General features: G+C 40.0%; 1 protein-coding gene and 1 long non-coding RNA gene across 6 annotated transcripts in view; one reads left to right on the plus strand and one right to left on the minus strand.

Annotated features, from left to right (window-relative positions):
• The window catches only part of skap1 (src kinase associated phosphoprotein 1), a 31,595-nt gene extending 21,609 nt beyond the window's left edge, over positions 1–9,986 (minus strand). For all 5 annotated transcript variants that reach the window (XM_035997904.1, XM_031315404.2, XM_031315405.2 and 2 more), the window contains exons 1-4: positions 9,714–9,986; positions 7,914–8,019; positions 7,311–7,339; positions 6,959–7,075 (exon numbers count right to left, since the gene is read on the minus strand). In XM_035997904.1, coding sequence (XP_035853797.1) covers positions 6,959–7,075; positions 7,311–7,339; positions 7,914–8,019; positions 9,714–9,753 — 292 coding nt within the window. In that variant the 5' untranslated portion in view covers positions 9,754–9,986. The remainder of the gene's footprint in view (positions 1–6,958; positions 7,076–7,310; positions 7,340–7,913; positions 8,020–9,713) is intronic.
• A 978-nt stretch (positions 9,987–10,964) lies between these two features.
• On the plus strand, positions 10,965–17,629 carry LOC116061307. Its single transcript, XR_004107688.2, has 3 exons — positions 10,965–11,114; positions 13,121–13,216; positions 17,312–17,629. It is a non-coding gene; the product is annotated as an uncharacterized LOC116061307 (long non-coding RNA).
• The last annotated feature ends 375 nt before the right edge of the window (positions 17,630–18,004 follow it).

Consider the following 18,004-nt stretch of genomic DNA (forward strand, 5'->3'; position numbering starts at 1 on the left):
AGAGGGAAAAACGCTCAGAGAAAATCGACACACTCGCTCTCTGAATGTACAGTTATTGCAACTTTAAAATGCTTCTGTTCTTTCCATTAAAATGCTTTAAATATCATTTTAGCAATAAAGTTAAGTAAGTATGTTTGTGAGGACCGTGTTATTGCCCTGTGCTTTCTGAGCAATATCTCATGCCTATTACCTTTTTATTATATAATTGGTTTTATTTTATAGTCTCTGCTGTTACATATTATGCCAATAAACAATTATATGATGCTATCGTTCTTTGATTCTTTTCATAAATCACCGGCAAGTCCAATGGGCAACAGGTGTAAAAAAATAAAATGATTCTGTCAAGGAAAATGCTAATAAAATCAGAGTCATGCTTAAATCTGAAGAAGGTGGTTTTGCTCAAAATAAGAATATTTATGTGAATTATTTTCAGTGTATCAAATTTATTTTTTTTATTCTTTTTTTACTTATTTGGATTCACATAAACAACTATAAATAAAATAAAAGCAACAATTCCTATTAATAAATCATATAAAGACGCTTCTTTATTTGGGCTTTTTTCCCCATTGAATGCCAGAATAAATTTTACTTTTCTTTTAATTTACATTCTGTGTTTTAAATTGTATTCATACTGTGATATATTGAATACATTTTTAGCAGGTTTCTATTCAGTCTTTCATAAACAAATATGAGTAATGGCTGATTTATTACTCAATTTGGCCTTTTTGGAACACATTAGAATATGTTGTAATTCTTTCTTTTTCTTTTTTTTTGCAACAGGAAATGTGGAGGATTTTGAAATAACTGCAACAAATTAATTAATAAAAGTGTTGTGCCAGTATATAACTTACTTTACTGATTTCTATTATTTTATTTAACCGGTTGACATTTACAGGCAAGTAAGATAATTGTGGGGAAAAAGGATTTCTTCCCATATTCATAATTATTTTTAATTTACGTTTGTTTTTTATATAATATATACGAAGAAAATATGAAAAAAAATTTGTATTGTTGCAGTGCTTCACTCAGAGGAAAATGCTAAAGCAACCTCTCTGACAGTGACTGCAGCAGAAGTCATTTAGGACGGATGTTGTGGGAAAATACAAATGAACTCATAGACAAATACGCAATATAAACAATAAAATTATCTCAATATTTAAGATTTTTTTGCACTCTTTTTTTACCACACGTAATCAAAATTACAATCACTGACCATATTTATTTAGGCAAAGGCACTCTAACTGTAATCAGTGCTGCTTTGGTATCTAAATCTCTAAGTTAATTATGTAATTGCATAATTGTTTTGTTTAAATACAACTACAGTTTTTATACTGCCAAAGAGGAACAAGTTCTTTTACTATTAAATGTTTTCCCAATTGACAGATTTCTGATTCAATTTCTTTGAGATAAGCTAACTTACAGCATAGGCCACTACAAATCAATAGTAAAAATCTCCATTATAGATAAGGAATCTTCAGCATAATAACTGTAGCCCACAGCAGCCCTGTCCCACTTGGCACACACACACAGTGCTGACTTCTTCCAGCCGAGCGGAGATCCCGGTGTAAAGAGGGATGCATCCTCAACATCCTCGAATAACTCCACAAGGGCATGTTAATGACCTTAAAGTGCTACATTACAGCAACAATTAAACAGAGGGATCCCAGAGGCATTGGGAGCCGTCGTGTCACTGTCTGTGTACAGGCCAACACATCTCTTTCGTCTCCATTTATTTCCCTAAGAAATCAGCGGGGCCACCTGGGCTTGGCATTGAAACTTCATTCATCTCCAGAAATAGATTCCAGTGGAGGGCAAAATCAAATTCTCATTTGCAAGGCAAGGGGAGAAAGAGAGGGAGTGAATGCAGGAGGTACCTGGGAACGGTAACCTCTGGGTGAACCCAACGCATCTGATAGTTTTGCTATTTGTCTGTGACATTGACAGCTCTGGGGGAGATTAGGAGCCACCCTGCCCCAGCTTCCCACTTTGCATTCTGCCTATGTGCCTCTTTACAGATGGACTGCTGCACATTTACCTTCGCCTGTTTTCCCATGGTTTCAACACGGCGCTACACCAGAGGCAACAGAGGGATGTAATTATATGCAATGCAACAATAAAACAAAGCAAATGAGGGGAGAGCTGCATCAGAGGGCTTACAAACCGAGAGGATGCAAAAACTACACGGTGTGGCTTTTGGTGGGGATGAAGCCAGAGACGAGAGTGATGGATGCCCTTCGGTTAAATACGTCCAAATCCCCCCTTCAAGCCGCTCTCTTCTTGCCAGGCAGTGTGAGTGAGTGTGTGAGAGAGAGTGTACAAGATTAATAGTGTAAACAGCGAGGGAGAGAGGGAGAGAAAGGCAGCAGGGAAAGAGAGAGAAAGAAAAGACTATCAGCATCTGCAGCAGCACAGTAGCCCTAGGGGAATAGTGTGAACTTTTGAACCCGGGTGGCAAGCAGTCGCAGCGATGCACAGAGCCTGCTCTTGCCTCGTAATGTGTGTGTGTGTGTGTGTGTGTGTGTGTGTGTGTGTGTGTGTGTGTGTGTGTGTGTGTGTGTTTCTAGAAAAGCACACAGGGTGCAACTGAGAGAGGAAAGGAAAGGAGAGAGAAGGAGAATGACGAAGACTGGAGGTCATTAACATATCCCTCGCTTCCTTGCAAACGAGCTGCCGCTATCCAAATGTCACGAAATCCACACACTGAACGAATGCCGTGAAAAATGAATCTCCAGGCAGATATTCTGACGGATAGATACAGTAGATGGCTATCAGAGAAAATCCAAAGAAACTTCACGACTGATGGGCGTTCTGTGACAGGAAAGCCAATCATTCACACAATTCTGGACTGAGTGCAGACAGGTCACAGGTTGGTCAAGCAAGGGGCCAAAGGTCAAGAGTTCAGTACGTGGGCAGACAGCATGACCACAGGCCAACAAACCTGCGAGGAGGTCATCTATGCAGACCCAAAATACTGTCCAGGTGCTGCATGCAAATGAGATAAAGTTTATTCAGCAATGTTTTAACATTTTTGTCCTTTTAATAACCGTTTTTTCTTTGTGAAGCACACCGGAACTTTCTCATGACTTCATTTGCCTTCAAACACAGACAAGAGGCCAGTTGGCACTTTAAACATTGCTGATTAACCCTCTAATGGAGCATCAATCCGTCAGCTGGCAACGTTTTTTCCTATTTCACCAGCCAAGAGACCCGGGCATGCACTCTCAAAAGCACTTCACTTTATATAGCTTTTTTAAGCTTCAGCCAAAATGACAAAATTTAGATTTAATATTCTATTTACCAGCACTGTGTAATAATGTTGTTACTGTGCATTGGCTACTCATATTCAAATTCAAATGAGAATATGCAGCAGCGAGACATAAATTCAAATTGGTTATCCTACTGCATTCTATTGCAAGTAATTGGTTTAGGAAATTGGGTCGGCACAGTAATCACTGACAGGAGTCACATTCCTGCATTCTTTAAATAGGCAAACACAATAGAACAAACCTGCCTTCAGTGCTAGTACTGTTTATTGATTAATGGCTAGAGAAATTAATCAGCAACTATTTCAAGAGAAAAGCCCAAACATTCCCTAGTTTTCAGATGTAAGAATAATATGCTGCTTTTCTTTGTCTAATATGACAGAAAACTGAAAATCTATTTAATTTCTAATTTCAAGAAATCACACATCTGTGACATTTTTCACTATTTTTTGACATTTTACAGACCAAACCATTGATTAATCGAGAAAATAATCAAAATAATTGTTAAATGCAGCCCTCCCTGCCTATTATTCAAATTAAATGATCTCCAAGACATGTATTATAAATCTAAAGAATTGGATAACATAGATTATATACAGTAAATGACCATACTGTATGCAGGAACGTATAATTCAATAACAAACTTTAATAATAAATTCTATATCCACACCTGAGCAAATACAGACTATACTGTACATTATAATAGAATCATTATTATCACAAAGAAGAGGAGAGAGACGTATCAAAAGCATTATCTTTTTCTGCACGCCTACTGAAACAAAGCTCATCCTGCAGTAATCTGTCATCGCTGCAGCTTCTCAGCAAACATCCCCGAGCACCCAGCGGTGCTCCCCCAATCAAAGAAAAACAAACAGGCCATTTCAACTTCATAAACTTGACCTGCAAACAGCACGACAGGGCTTAAAGCCCCGCATCTCCGGCTGTCTCCTGGGGTGTATGTATGTGTGTGTGTAAATTGAGATTCTACATGCCAGAGGATGAAATCTTGTGCATATATTTGTTTATGCATGCCAAATGTATTGGAATGGCGGCGAGTGTGTGATGAAAAAAAAAAATCCTGAAAATGTGTGTGAGCCCCAAATAGCACAGAGAGAGAGAGAGAGAGTTGGAGGGTGGTAAAGGGGGCAGACTAGGCTGGGGTGAGGCTGCAGGCGCGGTCAGGTCACCGGTGCGGTCGGCGGGTGAAACTCAGTTCACATTACCATGCAGACACCCGGGCTAACAATGGAGGCTCCATCTGTTCCTGTCAGCCATTACAAATCTGGTGTCACCCAGTCCACTGAAGACAACAGGCCACCGCATCTAATCAAACGGCACAGGCTCCTCCTGCGTGTAAAAGCAGCCATCGACTTCACACTCACTCACTCTCTGGTTAGGGAACAGAGAGCAGCAAAGGCAGGCAGTCGATTACCATGGATAATACATTCTCCGAGTCACAAAGTCTCTATTGTGTACAGTAGCCTCAAATAAAATGATACAATTAAACTCAAGAGAAAAAAAAACTTGATTTTCTACCATCTCCTTAAAGCCAAATGCTATTCTCTAAATCACAAAATTACCTTTCATTTCTGCAACAAAAGGTGCTGATTTCTGCATTAAAAGGAATAAAAGAAAATTCAAATCGTCACCATGGATGATTGTTCCTCCGAAAAATGCCACTGATTTCATTAAGTGGTCATGCCATTATTTTCCACAAACACTCCCTCCTCCATTGAAACAGACCGCCCAGCAGAAAAGTGTGAGCCATCTCTTTCAACTGGCAGTGAACAGAGAATGAACTATGAACTCCACATGCCCTTTTAGTGAGGACACAAGCCATTCACTACGTTAACATGGTTGCAGCAATAAAAAGACACAGAAGCTGTGAGGTGTGAATTTGTCCTGCAGAATCAAATAGTATCATTATTGATCCAACAATAAAATGTGTGGTTTTTTTAAGTGTATTTGTTTAGTGTCGAGGGACATTTGATATTCAAAGCAAAATGCAAATGAAAGAAAAAAGCAGATTCTGGTAGTACTGCGTAATTGGCTATTTCTCACATTTAACACCAACAATGGCGTGACACAATGTTCAAGCTTTAGCAACATCGCTTCCACACTAACAGACGGCGTAGTTTATAGTTGGGTGTGTTATCGTTATAGCCTTAAGGGAAATTTTTAAAGCACTTTCTTGTTTGATTTTGTTTGTTTCTCCAAGGAAATCTCGTCTGGTTTATTTTGAAACGAACAATTTAAAAAAATGAATTATCATTGTCTTGTGGTCTATCTACCCACCATCTGGCTTGATTTGTTTACTCTATTTTTCCAAAGTTGTAGAGAAACGCAGCAGTTAATCTTCTGCGGGCAGAGGAAAGAAGAGTTCATTAAGACATTTCCAAATAAGGAGATCGTTTTTGACTACACCCAGCTGGCATTAACTACCGGTATCACAAAACGACTGCAAACGGTGACAACATGTTCTTTTTTTATTATTGGGAAATTCCAAATTAATCCAGCTTTAACTCAAGAAAAGAGCTTAAAAAGAAAGCACAGGGTATAGATGGGCACCTGAGGCAGCCGAGTCAATAATGCCCACCTGCGGCATGTCACGTCAAGGGCTATTAGCTGGCGCATGGAGTCAGAAATACAAAAAGTCTGAACGGGAGGGAGAGCAAGTCCGAGAAGGGAAGATAGAGAGAAAGATTGATAAAGGGAGAGAGGGATGCAACACACATGGCCCCTCAGGTACAGTGTTGTATTTCAAACCCGGTTGTGAAAGAATAGAGGGACTCGGGGTCAATCAATCACTGCATTAGCCTGCAGCTACAAAGCCTTCTCTCTGTGTGGGCCGCCTCCATGCCTCCCACAGTCCACAAGCAGCTCAAGGGGACAGATCAGGAGCTGAGGATCCGCCACTGGAGGGAGCTCTAGGTCCCCAATCAGACCTTTGTGAACCACTAGCCCGCTTTTTGTTCAGCATCAGGACAGCCTACCTGCACACTGGCCAGGAGGAGGAGTCACTGATGTCACTGGAGCCAGGCAGAGAGGTAGGAGGCCAGCGGGGGTGGATTTACAGATGTGGTCTGATTTTTCAAATTAAGAGAGCCAGCAACAATATACAGCAGAAGGGTTCGACTATGCTTCCTGTGGCGAGGTGTAGGTGTGCCAGTGAGGATGGCGGGGGTAGTTTATTAAAACGGCATTTGTTTAGTTTTCTCAGAGGAATACTGCATTGTCTCCCATGACACCGACTCCTCCTTTTTACCCTTTCCTTTGTTGGTGCAGAATTCCTCGTACACTGTAGCCTTTCAACACAAACACACAGACAATATCGACATGCATGTCTCAAAATTAGGGTTAAGATTTCACTGCATTTTACTTGATTGAAGTAGATGGTATGATATATATAATTTTTTCTTTTATTTGACTTGATTTCATAGACATTTAGAAATAGGCCCTTTTTAGCTTAGACCTCTGCACAGCGCAAACAGCCTAAGATCACACACGCTGCTGTAATTGCCATAAAGGTGTCGAAGTAGACATTTATCCATATAGAAAAGCGTCTCTTTTTTTTTTATCGCAGAGCTATTTCCATATATGAAAGTGAGCTTACATGAGCAGCAGAAAGGGTTTTCTTTTCACACACACACACACACACACACACATACACACACCACACACTATTGTTAACTCACACTCAGGGGCTCCATCATCCTGGTAGTCAGAGGCTACTGAGGCGTCGTCTGATGGGGCAGAGCGACCCAGACTGGAACTGCGGTTGTCATCAGAACCATCTTCGTCCCTAAAGTCCGCTGAGAGTGTGTATGTGTTCATGAAAATGTGTGAAATAGAGAGATATAAAGCAAATGTGAGTGAGTGGGTCATGTAAGAAAATACTTTAAGGACTTAACTTTCAGTATTACATGATAAAGCTGTGTAATCACACATGACATGCATGTAGAAATACACACACAGCTGAAGCAACTCAGTGTAGATACAGTAGTACGTGATACTTTGATGATAAAGATTCAGGGTAATTTTACTTACATGGCGGGAAGGGGAATTCTTGAGGGTTTCTGTAAAATCAAAATGAGCATATATCAAAATCTTTTGCACTAAATTGCAAAGCTGTCTGTGCTTTCATGGTTCAGACAACTCATCCCCAGTATTGCTTCAAAATTTCAGCAATTGTTTCCTGCACAAAAGACCACAAAACCACAAGTTTTCTGAACCAGAGCATGTGCCTCTTATCGTGCACTGCAGGCAACACCAGTGGAGCAGTTTCCGGAGTAAACTATCACACTTCATACAAGAGTTTCAGTTTTTTGGGGGTTCATCATGCTTTGAACTTATATCCCGTTAAGATGTAATTATCCTGATCAAAACAGATTATTCTATGAGATCTTTAAAAACTTTTAATAACAATAAATAAAAGAAAGCATGAAGTCTTTAAGGTGACACCATTAGACTAAACGAGTTCTTCTAATGTAATGCAAACTGTGTTTAAAGCAATTACAGCAACAATTAAGGTTCTTGTGTGGTATTAACAGCAAAAGTTAGATAATGGTGGCATGAAATTACACTGTTACAATTGACTAGTAGAGCTTGCTGAACACTGATTTAATGCTGCCTCTAGAGGTAGTATCCTACCTTACATGGACGACCCTGAAGTTATTCAGTAAGACTTTCCGTGTCTCTTGAGCATTTTCACTAAGGTCCTCGTCTTGAAGGATCTCTGATACAAACAGCTCACAGTCTGAAGAGAACAGAAAACTCTGTAAGCATGGCAATTAATGGTGTGTTTTTCCAAGGACACAATTCTGAAGGATTCAAACACTGAATAGAACATTATATGATCAGGTTTATGTTTGTGAGAGACAAAACCCTCATCACTTGCTCACATTTTATACAATGAAAGGTCCCATAATTAGGTGTTGTAAATGACAGATCTATCTGTCCTCCCCAAGCCTGATGCTCATTAAATATCATAACCTATGAACATAAAATTCAAGATAAAATTCTGAAAAGTTTGAGAACTGCTGTGTGCTGTTTTATCCCTTAAATTAAATACATCTTTATACTCATACAGCAGATGGACACAACAACATGAACACCTGTATAATATAATGTATTTCAACACAACAACCTTGAAGTTTTTGTCACAACTTGTTTTTATGTACATATATTTGATCATTTAAAGCTGGGGTAGGCCGGTTCATTTGGAGTCATTGGGCTAAAGTTCCATAGTAACTCTTCAGCATACTGTAATTCAAGTGGTCTGAGAGAAAACTAGACTTCTGCACCTCCTCATGGCTCTGTTTTTTAAGGCTTTAGAAAATCTAGCCTGTGACGGGAGTCTTTGGCCAATCACAGGTCCTTTCAGAGAGAGAGAAAGCGTTTCTATTGGCTGTTTTACAAATGAAGATTGGTGTGCACGTCTCTTCAGATGGTGAAAGCCTGGTTCAAAAACTGAAAATCCTGCAGGAAAAAAATGCTATTCCAGCACTGGCAACAACGACTTCTCAAAAAGAGAGTCTGAAAGAGTCTGACAATAAATGCAATAAAACACGTGTCAATATCTGGGAAGCATTTCAGAGATGGAGAGAAAATGTTGCTAATCGTTTAGCCTTTTGCTAAACGTAGCTAATTCAAGTTTTTATGTAACTAGCTAGGGCCATGTACTCGTGCAGGTTACTTTATAAAGGGGGGGGGGGGCTTAGGACAGAGAGGGCAGAGCTGCAGGAGGAGGGCTGTATTTTCAAAATAATTTTACCAGTACATTGTTTTTTAGGGGCCTAAAAACATAAAACTACTCTTTGTGTGGTTTGACCTGTTAAAATCACTTGCATCCAAAGAAAGAGGCATGACATTATCAAATGTCTGAAGAAAGGAAGTAGTTTTTTTTACCATTGTATTGAACTGAACTGCAAACTTGATCATTATAATAGTTCAACATAGCCAAAGTTATAGCAATGTTACCGAGTAAAGCAAGACCCATTTTTGTAAAACAGATAGGCCTACATCAATTATCTGATTCAATTTCTTGATGTTCTCCCACGTTACACAAACAGACTGACGTTATGCAAATGGTCTTCCAACGGCCCGGTTTGTTGGCCTTGCAGTACATGCAAATGTAGTCAAATACTGTACAGTTTACAGTCTACTGTGGGTGTCGTGAAATGTTTTTTACGTTCTAGTTTTTTTTTTTGTACAACTAGAAGTAAGAGCAGGTACAAGGATTTTCTGAGCAACAAAATGAAGAATAAAAAGAAAGATGTGACACATTTTTTAGGTTTAGTTCGTTGTCTGTCTGTTCCAAACCAGTAGAATCAACTCATTTGTATGTAAAATGTCATTTTCCATATTAACACTTATTTAATCACACGATTGTAAGATAAAACTGTACTATTTAAAAAAGCAGTTTTAAGAGTAAATAAATAAAGACATTACCATCCAAAAGCCTCCTAATATCGATTGGGATTGTCGCCATCCCTGGCTTTCACCTGCCCAACTCCAGAGACTTTTGTTAACTGACTTTTCAGACCTTTTCTGCACTTTCACACTTCAGTTTTTACTCCACAAGGCAGCCTATCGGAGTACACCCAGCCTCTGTCATATTGTTACAGCTCCATGACAGAAACAACAGCCTGGCACAGCCTAGTATCAAACCACCTGTGTCCTGTAGCTCTGAAACCTAACTTCCGTGCATGCATCTAGATTTGCACAAAATGGGGTGGAGCAGGTGCACTGATGACAATTTCCTCTGCACTGCCACTGAGAAAACCCCTATGTCTGATCTACAATAACACTGTCAAGAACAAAGCCTATGTAGGGGTCGTCCCCTTTATATTGAATACTTTTAGCAAAATCGGAGCCGAGCAAAACTGCCTGTGATAAAGATGAGAACAAACGTCAGATGTACATGCAGGTGTTTGTGGTGAATCACAAAATGAGCAGCTTAAAACACTTGAACATGATAATGTAAACTTTGCATATGACTGGTGTCTGCTGCTGAAATAACATATCTGCCTCTCTTTTTATTGCTTTCCCTTGTACGTGTCCATCTGCCCTATAATCAAATGGAAATAGATAAGATAAAATGATTTATAAAACTTGCCAACCAACTGTATTTTTCCATGTCCAGTTACATTTAGAAGTGATGTAAATAATGCAAAAATCCCATCGGTCATACAGTATATTCAACCAAATTACCTGGGCTCACACGTCCAGGTTGGCAAGCATCTGGAAAGTTGAATTGTCCTTGGGCAAGACAGTGAATCCCTGCCAGCCAGCTCTGTTGCTGATCTTTTGCAGTCTGACCTCCCTGCAAAGTATAAAAAGTTGCACCAAGCAGAACAGAAACTGAAGACAGCAAGCAGCAGGCCTGCATACTAGTGTACTGGGTTAATGATTCATCATAACTTTTACATAAAGCAATGGAGTCAGCTGTCCTTTCTACCTCTAGTGTGGACATGGACCAACCCTCCATACAAAGTCATGTTTTGGTCAGGCCAGTATTGTTTAGTCTGTGCCAATTTAATCCTCCAGAATTAGGGTAGCAGATACATGGTGACTGGTATAGTATGACCCCGTTTTGTGGTGAAAACAAATAATACACACAATGTTACCCTTTAATACGAAGTCACACAGCCAGTTAGCTTAGCTTCGAGTGGAGAATGGAGTTGTCCGTAACGTTATATATATAGCTAACGTTATGGGAGCTGTCACACTGCTGCTGACCTGCTAATTAGCAAGCTATCTATAACCGTTGGCCAGGAAATGGTAACTTAACGCCGGTATTCTCTTATTTTAGACAGAGACGGTTATTTGTTTTAGGTCACTGTAGGTAAGGTAAGTAAGTGCTTAGCAACCCGAACCTCATTCAGACAGAGTAACGTTATCGGCTGTATATTTACATTAGGCTAACTTACGCTAGCAGACGATTTTCCTTCGCCATAGACATATATATATATAGCTAGACTCTATATATGTCTATGCTTGTAGCTAGATAGCTAGCACTATCAGTTAACTTAGCGTTATAGTGACGTGGTTGGAGCATAGACTGTATAAAAAGGGTTGGAGGCCGCCCGTTAGAGCTAGCATGCTTAATGTTACCTGGCCTCTGAAGGCAGCCGACGTTCCTCCTCTAACAACATTGTTTCAGAGTAAATTCATATATTTTACCACTTAACCTTACAATAATAAAGGTGGACATTAACTTTAAAACGTTAGCTAAATACGTTTTTCCATGCTTTTATGCGGTCGCGTCATTTAAGTGCTCATATCCTCCCTATCGGTTAATCCGGTTGTAAAATCGTAAATCAGAGTTGTAGTACATTAAGATGATGTTTTTACAGATTCTTCAAGTTTTTATTTTATTGCACACTTAGTACGTTTTTCAACGACTTTGACAACAAAGGTAAAAATGAATTTTTAAAAGTGTTCTTATTTTAATGTGCACGTTACTGTATTGTGCAATTGCTGCCTCCCTGTACCATCTTAAAAACTTTTTTTTTTTTAAACTGTAAATTAAAGTTGTGGTGCATTCACATTTAAGTGATGCTTCGCTGAAAATAAAAACATAACAGGGACCTGTAATACAGCTGCCTTGTGCATGAAGATAAGAAAATACATATCCACAGGGATTAAACTGATGTTTTTTAGCAAAGCCATACAACAATGAAATTTATAACAGCTAAGGCTCAATTAATAAATCAGATATACAAATAGCACATCTTGTCAAATTGGGTATCAGAAATTCTCACTTTCACTGTTTAAATTACAGTAATCACCACTTGAATGGGTCTTTGATATAAGCTTGAAAACGAATTAGGGTATTTCTGACAACACGTGAATGCAGCTTCACTAAATTGGTCCCTTAATATCTGACAGGGCATGGATGAATGGTTTACATTACCAGTAGAGGGTGAACGGCAATGGGAAGGACTGGACTAGGTTTACACGGTTGACATTAGTGTAGAGGAGGTAGTAGTAATACTAATAGAAATAGTGGTGAGTCTGACTATCGCCTTATTGATCTAGTACTACTGAAACACTACAAGGAAAGCCATCAAAGAACCAAAGCTGAATCAGACTCTGCTCACATCGACAGAACACACTGGATATCAGTCAAGGCTATGTTGAACTAATGTGTAGTTAATCTCGCAAGATAAGTATTTTATATCCTAAGCAACATCACACATACACAACATTAATTGTTTTTTCACAGACTAACAGACCTGAGTATTATAATAAAAATGGGTCCTTATGCAACATTTTGAAGCAAATCTAAATTGTAATAAAATAAAAGGCTGTGTACATGGATAATTTGCACATTGGGTTTAATTATTTATGTATTTATTTTTACAAAAAAATTTCCCGGCAGTTCAAAGACATGTAACACTGAAAATTAACACAATTAAAAGTGACAAAAATACCCTGCTGTTGCATTTTACATTATCATCATTCAAAAACATTTTAAAAGGTCACTAATCAACAATGACTTTTAAGATCTTATTGTAATTCATCCCATACTCTTTTTCTAATTTTCACTGTTGCTTAGTGTAACATGTGTTACTTAGAGGGGTGGTATCTTATACGCCTTTTCTTGGCTTCTAACCTACCCTGCACAATGTTTTGCCTTGCATAAAGCCATATTGTTGTTGTTTTTTAATAACGTGTGAATAAACTCAACTAAACTTAACTATATTTCCCCACATAGCACAAAAAGCTGCAGCATTAGTAGCAGTTTCCTTTCAGTGCATAGTCATATTTGAATCATTTACAGTATTTTTAAGTATTTCGTGTTGAAAGCTTGATATTTCATGATGGTCTCTTTCCCTGTCACTTCTCTACAGGAAGCCACGAGGTCAGAGCGAGTTGAATCCCATGTCAGAAGTGTCCCCACGTTGACCTGCGCCTGACTGGCCTTCCAGCAAAAAGCCCCTGTGAAGGTAAGAGGAACTGGGGTCCCCTCCCCTGGAAAAGAGGTTCCCTCCCCTTGACAGCTCCACAGAGCCCCAGCCACCTGCCTGCTGGGTCAGCCCCATATGAAAAGGGAAGCTCTTTGTAATCCGATGGGGATTACACCACCCAACAATGCACCGCTGAAAGGGCGACAAAAGCCCTGTATCAAACGCAGCTGAGGGGGAGCAAGGCTATGATCTCCCGCTACTACCAACACTGACTCCTCTGCCACCTCTCATCTCCCCAAGAGGCTCTTCCCCCCTTTAGCATTCGCTGCCTCTGTCCTCCTTCTGCCCTCTCATCTTTAGGATCTGGCCTTTTATCAGCGCATTCCTTTTCATTTGCATTGCGGTGTGGGGAGGGACAGCGGGTCTCTCTGATCTGATAGAGCCAGGAGAGAGAGTCAGGAGGATCCTCAGGGCATGAAGGGTGTGTGGTTGAATGAGTGTGTGTATCCTGCCCTGCAAACACACAAACACCACATTGCATTCTCAAGATAGCCAGAAACACAGAAGGACAAACACTGAAGCACCCATGCCTGTCTTTCAGGCTCTGGTTGTCTTTATTTGTTTTCAGAGAAGGAAGTGATGTGATTTACGGGGCTTTTTTTTATTGTTGCATAAAATGAGTTGTTAAAAAAAGCTTATAATTGTCCAAGGAATCAAGTTGCAGATTATACAAATGCCATTTTTTTTTAAACCTTGGCATAAATCACTCTGTACGAATAGGTGTCACCTTTTCCAATAGATAATATCTCAAGTTGGTGCTTAAATGTGGCCCTAATTTAAACATGTCAAAGCATATTCAAACCCTTGATAAAAAAGAAGGTGTTTGGCCTGATTCTTAAGGGTCTGTTGTAAATGTTTGTGTTGCTTGAGGAGATAAAAAGAGGTAGTTTACTTTTCGGATTTCCTCAGAATCATTGTATTCCCAACCCACCCATTGCTCAAACATGTGTCAGTGTAGGGGGGGCTTTGGTGGCGGCAAAGTAAAAAAGTGATGATAGATTGAGGACACAAAAGACAGAAGAGCAAATGTGTTGCGCTAAATCTACAACCTTCAGTCAGCCACACATATTGACTGACTCGGGAAGGTTACCTCAGCCTGTACTCAAATCAATGTTAGCCCTGAGAGCATTGAATAGAAAATCATTCAAATTGTATTATGTTAGGATATATGAGCCATTTCTAAATATTAATTCAGCATTATTTGAGGTGTCTGTTAAGGATAGCAGTTACAGCTCGCAGTGCGTTGACTCGACTGAGTGATTACATACCTCTATTACATGTGATGTATGAATGTATGAGAGGGACCTATTTTTCATTACCAAGACATTGTCCCTAGAGGCAGTTGTTAAAGAAGAATCTCTAAATTATCCCCGTGGAACAACTGGCCCTTGTCATGTGCTGAGGAGTGAGGGAAGGGAAAGGAAAGGAAGGGGAAAATGGGAAGCACAGCACTATTGATAGCAGTGGGATTAACTGGAAGGATGCCAGAAGAGTGTGTCTGCCTGTGCTTGTGATCCTGCACGCCTCTCCCTCTGTCCAGTTAATTGGAATACAAAGCAGAGCGGGGTCGATGAGAGAGTGGTGAGGACGAGGAGAGAGGTAGGGAGGGGGGGAGCTGCTGTCTGTCTCCAGCAACGCTCAACCTTCACTGCTCGCTGGGAATTGACTGGAGAACCAGCAAGCGAGACCGACACACTGTCACTGGTAAAATGAACTGTCACCTTGCATTTCTCAGCCTCCTGGCAGCATCGAATTGGCCGCTTTGAACCATGTGACGTGACACTGATTGAGTTCTGGTTCCCCCCCCGGGCTCTAAAAGGAAGAAGCCGGTTTAATTTCAAGTGTACAGCCTGGCCATGCAAAGTATCCAGACAGGGCGGCATCACTGTGTGGGCAGCGAGCATCGCTTCCCGACCTGTATCTTTACACCAAACCTTTCATGGGCGCTCGATTCTTCCTCACCGCCCCTCATTATTTCATTGTGCTGCTTCGTTACGCTGCCTCTCAGCTAGTCTTGTTTTTTTTACGGCATATAGTCATGGCGGTCTGACAGGCACACAGAGGAGGAAAACTATTAGGGGTAGCCATTTGGATCCTGGAGGCAATCCCAGGGAGTATTAAGACGTTAACCCTGGCCAAGTCACTTGTCTCTCTCAGTTACTATGCTGATGGAGTGGGGAAAGGATGCAGTCGCAGGGGGACCCAGGAGGCTGGGGCTTCAGGTCGGCTGGCGCTTCCAGATCCAATAGAGCCTAAACTCGGATGGGGGATGGTTGTCAAAAATCTCCCAGCCCGGGCTAAAAAGAGCCTCAGTGCCATAACAAAGGAAGAGGAGAGTGTGCCATTCATAACTAGGCTGCAATTCTCCACAAGGCTTCAACAGTGAAAGAACTGTGGAAATTAAATGACTATTGGTAAAAATCTACAGAAATAAAAATCACATTTGTGACTGCTGGTGTTTTCCTTAGTTTTTTTCTAATTTCCAACACATTGTTATCTTCTTAAGAAGTGCTAAAAAAGTGTAGTTTTCATTCAAATTAATAATAATAATAATAATAATAATAATAAGCATATGGATATCTAAATGCATTGTCATGTTTTACCTTTTCACCTATCGATGTTTGCACCTTGAACAGTGTCATGCAACCGTTGGGTTAAATTGTCTGATTTTATGATTCAATTTTCCAGCTTTTACTTTTTACGAGAGCTGCTACAATTAGTCACCTGATCAGAAGATGAATCTGCAATTCTTCTATTTTGATTAATCATTTCATTTCTTTCAAGCAAAAATGCCAAACATTTGATGGTTCCAGCTTCTCAAATGTGAGAATTTGCTGCTTTTAATTGTCTTACATTTTAGTACATTGAATATATTCCGATTTTAGACTGTTGGTTGAACAAAAAGAGACATTTGATGACGTCACTTTGGGCTCTAGGATTTTGTGATGGGCATTTGGTGTTTCACAGACCAAACGATTCATCGAGATAAGAAACTGCAAATTAATCGATACCGAAGATAATCGTTAGTTGCAGCTCTGCTTCTTACTTTCCAGTATTTATCTGGTCAGCCGTTTGATAATAAAACACCATGATGGAAATATGACTTTATCGTTCTATTCCTGAAAAGCTCCCGTTTTATAAATATATCAGAATATTGTCAATATTGTGCTCTGTTTCTGACACTTTAACAGATGCTTCTTTTATCTCTGTGTCTTCTCGGTAGAGCTGTAATGATCAGTCAGCTAATCGGTTAGTTGTTTGACAGAAACATAATCGCCAACTATTTTGATAATCGATTCATCGTTGAAGTCATTTTTTATGCAATTATGGCAGAAAATGCTGTTTTCAGCCTCTCAAATATGGAGATTTATTGCTTTTCTCTGTTTTATACCACATTAAACTGAATATCTTTGACAAGACATTTAAAGACATCACCTTGGACTTTGAGAAACTGGAATGGACATTTTTCACTATTTTCTGACATTTTGTAGAGCAAACAATCAAGAAAATAATTGGAAGATTAATCGATAATGAAAATGGTCGCTAGTTGCAGCCCTACTTGTCAGCATACTAAAGTATGTTCTGTATATGAGATAAACATATGTCGCTAACCTAACTAGCTGTGTTTGATAACTAGCAATCAAAAATGACTCCTCTGTGGCATCTCTTAGATGACCAACCCCCCGTTATCCCATGAATACTGTATCTAGTTTTCCTTTGAAGCCTTGGGACCCTGCAGAGTGACATGCGACAGAGGAACTGGTAGAAAACCAAGGATGTGAGCATGGCAATAGACTTGTAAAAGAGCCTACAACAACTGCAAGCAGCATGGGGTACAAACAGCACTGGGTTGATCTCAAACAAAATGCAGAGGGAGGCGGGCCGGCTAAAGATGTGTAAGATATCCGAGGAGAAAGAGGTTGGCTGCTGTATGTATTAATAGATCTCATGTTTGTGCAGTCAGGTGTTTGCACTACGGAGTTTGTGATTATTTTTGCGACCATAAATGATCGTCCTTCTTCTCCCTCAGTGTCCATTAACCATTCTCTCCTCTCCTTGCCCTACATTCTTCAGCAAGAAGGCAAAGAGAGCTACGCTGATCCGAAGGTGAAAAACATCCTCCTCCTCTTCCCCCAGCTGAACATCTGTCTCCGTGGTGTTGGCTGCAGCACCGACTCTGACACCTCCAGATGGAGAGCCCGCTGGGAGCACTGAGGTATTGCCTACAGAGATGGCAGGGATCACACCTCTGGAATGAAGTCCCACACTTGTTTTCTGCACCTTCCTTTTTTCTGTTTTTGAATCTGTCACTATTCACCATATTGAGTGTCACCTCCCCAGTCCTTGGCCTTGTGACTCTTCTGAAAGCTTTTGGCTTTCAGTAAAGAAAAAGCATGACAACAAACCTCTGAGCCCTTTTCTAATTTACAGTAATGGGCCGTATGGTATTTCAACTGTAACTTCTATTAGTGGAACTGTATTAATTTTTAATATAGTTGGGCGAGAACTGCATACTCATGCGGATATATTTCAAATGATTGCTGATTTCCATTTCCTAGAAACATCTTTTTTTAACAGGCCCTTATAACAGTTTTTAGTTTGCATTAACCAGAACATTAACTAAATGACCTATAATGTCTTTAGTCTAAATATTAAAAGCAATACCTGCAGAAATCTAAAGTATGAGAGGCCCCAGAGTTGACTTCTGCGAGCCACTCTGGTGTCTTGACAGATTGACTCTGCATTCATTTGTGCCTGAACTCTGTG

The sequence above is a fragment of the Sander lucioperca genome, chromosome 22 (genome assembly GCF_008315115.2).
Source record: "Sander lucioperca isolate FBNREF2018 chromosome 22, SLUC_FBN_1.2, whole genome shotgun sequence".
NCBI classification, from domain to species: domain Eukaryota; kingdom Metazoa; phylum Chordata; class Actinopteri; order Perciformes; family Percidae; genus Sander; species Sander lucioperca.